The sequence below is a fragment of the Amblyomma mixtum genome, chromosome 8 (genome assembly GCF_055824585.1).
Source record: "Amblyomma mixtum isolate Tamu chromosome 8, ASM5582458v1, whole genome shotgun sequence".
In the NCBI taxonomy this organism is placed as follows: domain Eukaryota; kingdom Metazoa; phylum Arthropoda; class Arachnida; order Ixodida; family Ixodidae; genus Amblyomma; species Amblyomma mixtum.
Genome location: NC_143019.1, coordinates 119919063 through 119929062, shown reverse-complemented (window position 1 = coordinate 119929062; position 10000 = coordinate 119919063). Strand labels below are relative to the sequence as shown.

Genomic DNA, 10000 nt, shown 5'->3' with positions numbered 1-10000 from the left:
TGTAGCTCTCCTTTATGCTGTAGGTCTCCCAAAAGGAAGTTCAAGTTGGGTACACGCCGAGGTACTTCTCCTGATTTCATCTTATGAGAATCATAAAGAATACTTCGGTGATAGAAACAGAAAGAGGAAAGACATTTGGAAACAAATCAGTGAAGAAATGTGCAAGGACGGGTACACGCGAACTGCTGCGGACTGTGAAACGAAGTTCAAAGGTCTCAACCGCACGTATGACAAGCACCGCCAGCACAAGAAGAAGAGTGGAAGAGAAAGAAAGGAGTGGCCATTTTTTCAGGTGATGGATGACTTGCTTGCAAATAACATAGAGTACCAGGCTCCAGTGGCGTCAAGCCAGCTCCCACAGCCCTCCACCTCAGCTGCCTGCACATTAGCTGTGGCCACCCCGGGAAGCATCAATGAACCACCGACAACAGAAGAAACTGTGCACTGCGAAAAGAACTCAAGAAATGATGGTGCTCCGGACCAGAAAAGCAAACCAAATGCGAAGCGTCGTCGAACACCGGCAGCTGTATTGGAGGTAATTCTGCTGAACTCGCACTCATGGCAGGATGAAGAAAGAAAAAGATACCAGCAGCAACTAAAGATGCAGAGGCTTAAACTGGGTAGGCCGAAACGCCTCGCAGCACTGGATAAGCACCAGTGAACTTTGTGGTGTTCTTTTTGTGTGTCATGTTGGGGCAAAAACTTTGTTCATTTTGTATGCGTTTGCTGTTTGAATACTGTGCAATTTCTCAGTTTATATTCTAGTGAGTGAATGTGGTACAGGCCAGTACCGCCCAGTTTAGTTTTTATTCAGAGAAAACATCCAGACACTGTGCTCAACATTTTATTGCTAGTTAGAGTTCTTCTGTACTTAAGCGCTATGTTGGCAATTTTTTCCTTCAGTGAACAAGGCTTCCGTGTGGAAGCCGAAACGTTTGTCATATTGACTACACCATTTTGGTCGGTGCCTCTTTATTTTGATTTTTAACATGAGAGTTCTTCGGGCCAAACATGATCAACTCATGTACACAATAAATAATTTCACCGCATAGGGCTTGTGCGTGTGATGCATCTTGCATGCATAGTACTTCGGGACTGGAAGTACCCTGCCTGTTGTAAACCTTAACACTGCTTTGTGCACAGGAAGCGTGTTATTGAAACCCTCTTCATTGCAGCATGGCTGTCCGCAGGCTCTGTGTCCTCATGGTGGATCTGCATCGCTCTCTTCCTGGATGGTGCTGTCGTCGTCACCGAATGTGTCTTTGCATTGAAGGATTATGTTGTGAACGAGGCACGATGCCACAATATAGTTGCTCATTCTCACAGTGGGTTTCATGTCAAGGTACTTAAGCCTTCGGAAGTTTCCTTTCAGCTGAGCAAAAGCTCGCTCAATTACTGACCTTGCCGCCCCTAGCGTTTCATTGAACTTGACCTCCTGTGTTGTCAAGTGGCCATTGTTTCTGTACGGCCTCATGAGACCCATTGACAGGGGATAAGCCGAATCACCTAGAATATGAAAATTCTGCGGCAAGCTGCCTACTACCTCTTCAAGGCCAGATGTGGCGAAAACTCTGGCATCGTGCATCCGTCCTGGGCTGCCAGCGTGTACATTAGTGAATATCATATTGCTCTCGCGGCAACCCTGTAAGATGACTGAGTGGAATTCCTTTCTGTTGTAGTATGCATCTTGTTCGTTTTCAGGGGCCTTGATTGCAATGTGGCATCCGTCCACAGCTCCAACAACTCCTGGAAAGCGCCATTTTCGGGCAAATTCCCGAGCAACATCTTGCAGGTTTGCAGGCCAACGGATGAGTTCTTTTGCAGCACGTGCCCAGACCTCTATAATGCGATCTGTTAGATACAACAGTAAGCCCTTGTTGATCCCAAATCTATCTGCCACTCCACGAAACGATTCCTGGTTGCCCAGCAACCACAATGTCATCAGGACTTTAGTTTGCAGAGGTATTCGAGGTGCCCTCTCCATGATGAGCCACTCTTGCGTGATTCTCAGCAGCACCTGCATGGCAACCATAAAGTTTGGAATGTCCAGTGGTTGCTGCTCCTGCTCAAGATATGAGCTTAGATATAATGAATTTCATCAGCAACAAAATGGGCCAGTGCATTTTAAGATACTAGCTCACTGCAGTTACAAAATGTATAGAAAGTGTTACCCTTTTACCGTCATAAAGTGCGCTCACGAGCGTGTTTAGTGCTTGCTTGTGCTTAGGGAGCCACTGGGGCCGAATTACGGATCGCGCCCAGTCCAAAACAATCTCAAAACCGCTCTCGCTGCCCCGCTCCTATTGGTTGGCCGCGACGCCGGTCACCCAAATCATACAGCATTCTTAATAACACTCGTATTCGCCATGGTGGACAAACAAAATTGTAGCAAAACTGTCAGCTGGGCTTGCTGGTTTATGGTTATTAAAAGCTCTTGCAGCGCTCAAGGACGGCACACAGTGAAGCACAGCACCATCCTGTGCTTCTCTGTGTGTCGTTCTTTAGCGCTGCAAAACAAAATTGATCCCGTCGTTTACCTCGAAGATGCTTCGGGTCATCCGGAAATGCTCCTTGAACTGCATGTCTGTGTACCGAGGTACTACGTTGAGTACGTATCCTTCAATGCCACGGATGCTCCTCTCGGCGATTCTGTGGTCTTCATACGAAGAGAGCAGAAAGTTAATATTCTGTAATGCGATAAAGCAGTGGAATCGTACCTTTAATGACAACACGGGCAGCTTGCAGCATGAAGGTAAACCGCTGCTGCTGCCTGCGCCTACGGGCGTCAAGTTCGTCGAGTTCGTCGTCGACTATCAAGAATTGAAGTAACTTGCGCTTGACTGTTGCCATGGTCGAAATGCACGCGAAATAATGCCCGGAAACGGAAATGGTGGAAACGTCAGGTGGCGCGCTCATGCGTGCACGGGAATCAAATGGAGGTTAAGTTGCGCTCCAACTGAGCTCCTAGGTGTCGCGCTCGAGTACTCCGCCTCGGAGCTCGGAGCAGGCTAACTTAACGCGCCCAATGCGATATGTTTGAGAATATGAGCGCGACCTCTTATCTGCGTATTTCTATGGCGCTCTTTTCAGTATCCCACACACAGTCATTTATGTGCCAGCGTATACAGCTCGTTCGGCCGAAGAGCCGTCGTAGTTTAAACTGATGGTTTAATACCACTCAGCGTTTCGAGCAGCATACACTAACTAGTTAACATAATAAACAACGTTAAAGACGAGAACGAAGAGCAAACCGACGAGCGCTGACTCGCAACTAATATTTATTGAAGAAAACAGAATATATCCCAGGCAAGCCGTACCAAAACCACACAATCATCAAAAAATTCAGGAAGGGGGGCACTTTGTTGACCTAAAGTGCGGTGAGGCGAAAGCCTTAAGCGCGGTGTTGCTGATTGTGTCACTGATGTGTGGTTATGTTAAGCTTCACCTGTAAGAGTGGAACGCGACAACGCCTTGCAACGCTGCCAGGGAGTCCACAGAACGCCATCGCCCGTTCGGCTGTACGCCTTGTTCGTCGCTAAATTCGTTTTTCTGTCTCGCATATCTCGATGGGCACTTGAACCTCACCTTAAGGGAAGGGAGCAAGATGGGAGTGAACGAAGACACCGTATTCACTAGACGCGCCTTTGTTCATTGCAAACAATCGAGCTGGCATGGCGGAATCGTTAGCGTGCTCGTCTCGCACTCGAGAGACCATGGTTCGATTCCCCAACTCGACCAACTTCCTAACTGGTTTTATTTATTTATCTGGTGTGACTAGAAAGGGTAATTAGGTTAATTAGCTAATTAGCTACACTCGGTCCCACTTACTTAAAGCATCACTATACCATCCCTTTAATTGGTTGCATGATTACTAGCCAAAGTACAATTGGCCCCGTTTGAAATCCACTCATTCTGACGCCACGACCATTTAGACCAATTAAAAAAAGTCAGGGGGCACTTTGTCTAAAGTGCGTAGAGGCGAAAGCTTTTTACGCACCACTTTGCACACTTTGCCTATGCGACACTGGGGACGTCGCCACTGGATTACGTCCCACCTAATTGATGACGATGTAATGACAAATTACTAATTAGTGACTAATTACTGATTAATGACGAAATACTAATTAATTGCTAATTAATAACGCTTAAGCTTCGCCTTTAGGAGTGGAACATGACAGCGTGTTGTTGCGCTGCCAGGCAGTCCACGGAACGCCAACCACCCGTTCGGGGCGATGCCTTGCCCTTTGAACGCGACGCTTTTTGAGGAAAGGAAATTACGCAGTAATTCTCTGTCATCTCGGTGGACACCCTAACCGCCCCGTACAGGAAGGGAAGAACACCTCTCCAGGTGCCCCCACACCATTGCCCTACTACACAGGTCAAGCAGATCCCACACCTGGCACCTACATCACGGAGACGGAAGTGAGAGCGGCCCTCCTGACTCTCCGCGCCAACTCCGCACCTGGTGGAGACCAAATCACAAACTCCATGTTCCGTGATCTGGATGACCAATCGATCACCCACATTACGAAATACTTACGATTTACCACATTACGAAAACCAGTGCTGGAGGGAGGTAACCTTCCGCTGTCCTGGCGCCATGCGAAGGTAATATTCATAACAAAACCCAACAAACCGCTTACACTCCACAACCTTCGCCCGATTTCACTGACCTCATGCCTCGGGAAGCTCCTCGACCATGCTGTGTTAGCGAGACTCACAAGTCACATGGCGGACAACAATCTTTACCCGTATAGCATGCTGGGATTTCGCCCCCCTCTATCGGCACAAGACGCCATGCTCCAGCTCACACACGACATTTGCGACCCGCTTCTTCTAGGTCACACCAAGGCAGTCTAGCTTTGGACCTCTCCAAAGCTTTTGACCGCATTGAACAGGCGATCATAACTGCTCTATCCCCATTGAATGTGAGTGTGCGCACGTACGCCTACATTCAAGCAGTCCTCACTGACCGCACAGCTGAGATACACTTCGGCCCTCTGTCTTCCCCCTGCTACAGGCTTCAGAGCATCGGCACCCCTCAAGGGTCCGTCCTCTCCCCCTTTTTGTTTAACATTACCCTCATCTGCCTCGCCCGAAAATTGGCAACTATTCCCCACCTGAAGCACACTCTTTATGCCGACGATATCATCCTGTGGACCACCCACGGCAGTGACGGCGGCATAGAGAACACCTTACAAGAAGCAGCCACACTCACACAAAATTACGCACGGACCATCGGGCTGCCTTGCTGCCCAGCGAAGTCCGAACTCATCCTCATCCGGCCTAAGAACCACCGCTGCCCACGCTATCATTCCACCGGACGACTTCTGCCTGCGCATCCACGAGACCAACAATACTTTCACCATGGCAACCACACATTTCCAAACAGTCGAGACTCTCAAGACGGCTGACCTCTCTCACCATCGGAGGCAAAACATATCTCTGCGCGGCATACGTAGCACCACCACCGGGGGCTACCAGAGGAGTCATCACGAATGCCTGTGACGACGAGACGCCGACGCAACTCAACCACGACCTGGTCAAAAGAAATCCTGATTACACCATTCTAGCAGCACGACGCATGGGAAAGACACTCCATCCTGATCAGCTTCGACGAAACCACAGTCGCTCACTCCATCATATACATGGGAGCCATCCACCGCTGCACCCCATACCGTGGCAGTCCGGATGCCTGTACAAACTACAGACAGCCGGGTCACCACCACGACGTATGCCCGAGTCCCAAGACAAATATCTGCCCCCGTTGTGGAACACAACACTCCCAAGAAGACACACTTTGCACGCCCAAGTGCATTCTGTGCGAGGGCCCACACCTGACAGGCACGGGATCGTGCAAGGGACGAAACCTCCACCAGCCACGGAAACAGCCAAACCACCCACAAACGCAGCAGCACGACTCGGTCCTATCCAGAGAAAATTTTCCCCCTTTGTCATCCGGACTCCCACAGCCCAACCAAAACAAACCAGCTTGGTCAGTGCCGTTGAAACAACTCTGGGACACCTCCGCCTCTTTACACAGGCACACGACATCCTTGACTGCACAACCCAGTCTACAATGCTGCAAGCTACAGCTACATGCTACAAGCTACAGCTACAAGCTGTAGCTACACCTCAAGCTTGCTACAAGCTACATGCAGCATGCTACAAGCTACAGCGCTGTGTTTGTCCCTATCTTAGTCCTGTCTTTCGTGCGCTGCGCCTTCAGTTTTAACAATGTACCGACTAGCCCAAACAAATACCTTAGTACCACGAACATGTTCTACTCACCTTGGATTTCAGTTTTGAAACACGAGGCTTTTAAAAAAATGGTTGGAGTCTAGCTCAGCTAAGCCTGGTATAACGAAATCGTCCCGACTACGTAGACGGCTCCGGCCGACTCGCCCCGTCCATAGCGAAAACTACAATGCGAATGCCGCGAGAGCGGCGCCGGCTAATTGTTCCAGCAAACGGTGATCCAAGTGGTCAGTCACGTGGCCACAGCTGCAAAGGCGGCGATCGGCGCAGCTGTCGGCACGGCGACGGGGCGCGGTTGCAGCTGCGGCGAGTGACGTTGCATGTCACGTGGCTGCCACACCTCCACCGCTCCTCCACTTGAAGGTAAAATTGCGGCGTCGATGACCTTGGCTTGCCTAGGCCAGTAAAGCTTTCGTTTTAATAATCAGTCAGACTCAAAATGGCATGAAAACCTTTTAAGGCTGTCACACATAAATAAACGAATTCTTTCACGGGTCTTCGGAGCGGTTCATAGAATTCTCTATGGCGTCCAAGTGCATCTAACACGCATTTGTCAGAGTCGTGGACGCCACCCGTCGAAAATCGGGAAGATGCTGTGGCAGACGTAGGTGCCGTGTGTCCGCATCAGGTGCCGTGTGTCCGTCGAAGGTAGAACTCCCTTTATGCAGGAGCTCACGTGTCAGTCCGACCTGCGAAAGACGCCCTCTTTCTGAGCCAGCAGAAACAAAACGAACACGACAAATGCGAAGGAAATGTGTTAAAATTAGCGTTTTCTAACGTCAAAAACCTCCACACAAACGCATATGGCAAACAAGTTAGTAGGAACCACAGCGCTTCATTACAGCTCGTTTTTGTGGGAAGCATATTACTAGAGCTACACTACAGCCCGTCGAGCGCGGCAGTGGAGCTACCATTGACCTTTAGCGTGACCACGTGACACCACGTGACAACATGACGTCACAGCAGAGGAGAGATGGGCTGCCGGCTCGCGCGGTCGGCCGCGGCGGTGGAGGCTCCAGATCAGAGGCGCTGCAGCTGACCACGTGACGCTACAGCAGCGGTATAAAGCTGAGCTTGCCTCGCTCTCCGGGCACTTACGAGGCGGCCAGGTGTTGGGATGCCGCCTAGAAGCAGGGCTGATTTGAACGAGAAGCGAAAGCTTCAGCGTGCCACAGAGACCGATGAAGAGCGGGATGAACTCAACCAAGGAAAGCCATGTATTACCAAGCCTAGCCATCAATATGCTTCGCATCTGACTAGGCTTAAACTTAGCTAAGCCTCAGCCATTTTTTCTTCTATATGACCAGTGGCGTCCTGGTACACAGGTGGCTTACTGATTGCAGACGAACATTTTTTTCTAAAGGAAAGATGTGAATCCTGCAACGAAGTTGGTATGCAGTAACGTCACACTCGACATCAAGGAAGGTATCGTGCTAATGTTGCTATGTCAACAACTACGCAAATGCTATTGTTTGCCGTATGGCGCTGAATCCCTCGCAAATGGGCAAGCATCCTTTCCCACGCTACTAGAATAGAGTTGCGAAGGGATAATCTGGAGACCCGGATTGAGTGGATGAATAGGAGGATCGTACAGCCATCCGCTCTGAATCAGGGTGGTGACTAGGGCGGTGGCTGTTCATTCACCGATCTGACATTGTTCACGTGTGCCAGCATTAGTTTGCTGTCTGTTCGTGTTCAGGAGGAGGTAGAGGAAGCGCTCGCCTCGGGAACAGGCTCAGGTGCTACCACTTGGGCTTTGTGTACATTCCTCGTTTGCCCATTTAACTCAAAGTGCCGAGGCAATATTTTTGAATTCGAGTCGTCGTACGTGTCATGTTTATTTCAGTGTCTTTAAAGCAACCATAAATCTCATTTTCGTTTCTTGGAGTCGGCACAGAGCACTCCATGTGGCGTGTCGCAGGAAGGGAACAAGACATGCAACGTTGCAATGCGATGTCCTATAGGAATGACACCGTTAGTATTGTTTGTCATGTGAGCATGCTAATTACTGAACCTGGTTAGCAGAAAGGCTACTACCAATTTCGGACACTTTTCAATGCATAATCATAGAGAGAAGTTTATAGAGAATGGCTTCATGAAAAAAAAATGTTCCTGTGCTGCAGGGCAAATCAGTTAACTAATACAAATCATTAAAGCAAGAGGGGTCATATGAGCAGCATCCCCTAGAAGAATACCAGTGTATGACTAGCGAGGCGAAGCAAACTGTTTGCTGTCAGGGAGAACGCATCCGGTTTTGCCCGTGACTGAACAAGGAAAGGTACTAACGTTTTTGGACTACAGCCTGTTTTGTATTAAACAGCAATCATACCAATATGTTCGCAGTTAACTTTTGCGTTGTTATTTTTTGGAATACGATACAAATCACTACATTTCAATACAATCCGTGTTCACTATCACACTGATGAAAAGCATGTTTGCCAGAAAAGCAGGGAATCATTTTCACAATCAAACTTTTCCGTGGTCGCCGCCGTAAGCGTTTTCAAAAATCTATGTTTGGAAATCATCCGTAGCCTGCACTGCGCACCGCTTTGGTACAGTGTTCTGCTCCGGCAGCGAGACATAGATAGATATTTCGGCCCGTATCAAGTTGGCCTTCATCAGTAGAATACCGCATTTGAATCATGAGACCGTGGACCCTCGCGAAAAAACGAGGTTTTTATAAGCTGGAAAAGACCGAAAGAAGTGGTAGGGTTTCGAATGCGTTAATCGGAGTTAAAGTGCGAAAGCACGTGTTTTCTGTTTGACTCATGGTTTTGCTTCGAGCTTATCTTGTATTGATTTAGTTCAGCACTAACACTTCTTCTTGGGCGAGTTGGTGCATACTTGATTTGAAGAAAATACTTGATTTGAGACATAGCGCTTTGTGTCTCGTCCTTGTCTTTTCGTGGGTTGCATGCTCTGGCGCTATTTTCTTCAAATTTAGTTCAGCACGAGGCGTGATCGGCTGCGGCGATATCATAGTGCTCTCCCGTAGTGGATAGCGAGGCTGATGTGTTCGCGCCGCCGCGGGTTCGTAACCCAGTCGCGGAATATTCATTAAAATTGTCCAGGTTGGCCAAGGTCACCCTCAAGGCCAAGCTTCACACAAGATTCTTGTCTAGAACCGCGTTAAGCAACGTCATCTTCCAGGTTGAGCTTCGCACAAGATTTTTGGCTGAGACTGTGCTAGGCAGTGCTGTCGAGCAGAAACCAAACGTGTCGTCACAACCGGCGCATTTCGCAACTAAAAATGCATGCGGTGCCACCGTTTAAGGCGTGGATTCCGGAGGCTGCGCTGAACCACCATTCATTTCAAAACGGTGGAAACCCGTCCTTTTCGTTAAGGACGTCCAGAATTTGGATCGAATGGCGAGTAGATTTTTCAACACAAGCCAATAAACACGCATTCTGCGTCCTTACAAGCGTCAACGTACCCAGAAAGAGCAAGAAAATAAGTTTTTTATTCAAAACGATAGTTGTATAGAGATCTCTTCGGTGTCGTTAAGATGGGATCCTGACGTCAACTCTATATTACTATTATTAAAAATTGGCTGTATGGCTCTCTATGGCTGCGTTATGATTTTTTCGGCTAACCTTTTCTCGCCACCAAGCAGAAACATATGTCGTCAAGACAGAAATGGACTCCGTGACTGCCGACGGAAGGAAAATGGCGGTATACCCTCGCCTCCAGGGATCCGTGACAAGAAAACTTGGCAACGGCACAGTTGGTTTGTGAAACGGC

The 10000-nt window shown here is 48.8% G+C and overlaps 2 protein-coding genes across 2 annotated transcripts in view; one reads left to right on the top strand and one right to left on the bottom strand.

The window, feature by feature from the left end:
- Positions 1-871, top strand: part of LOC149334099 (uncharacterized) — a 1691-nt gene extending 820 nt beyond the window's left edge. Inside the window, exon 2 of the mRNA XM_089557864.1 lies at positions 24-871. Within this exon, the coding sequence (XP_089413990.1) occupies positions 24-661 (638 nt within the window). The 3' untranslated portion in view covers positions 662-871. The remainder of the gene's footprint in view (positions 1-23) is intronic.
- A 330-nt stretch (positions 872-1201) lies between these two features.
- LOC149334098 (uncharacterized) lies at positions 1202-2850 on the bottom strand. Its single transcript, XM_089557862.1, has 3 exons — positions 2697-2850; positions 2538-2656; positions 1202-2017 (listed from the first exon to the last, which is right to left on the bottom strand). The coding sequence occupies exons 1-3, from the start codon at positions 2848-2850 to the stop codon at positions 1202-1204; spliced, it is 1089 nt and encodes a 362-aa protein (XP_089413988.1).
- Positions 2851-10000: the final 7150 nt, after the last annotated feature.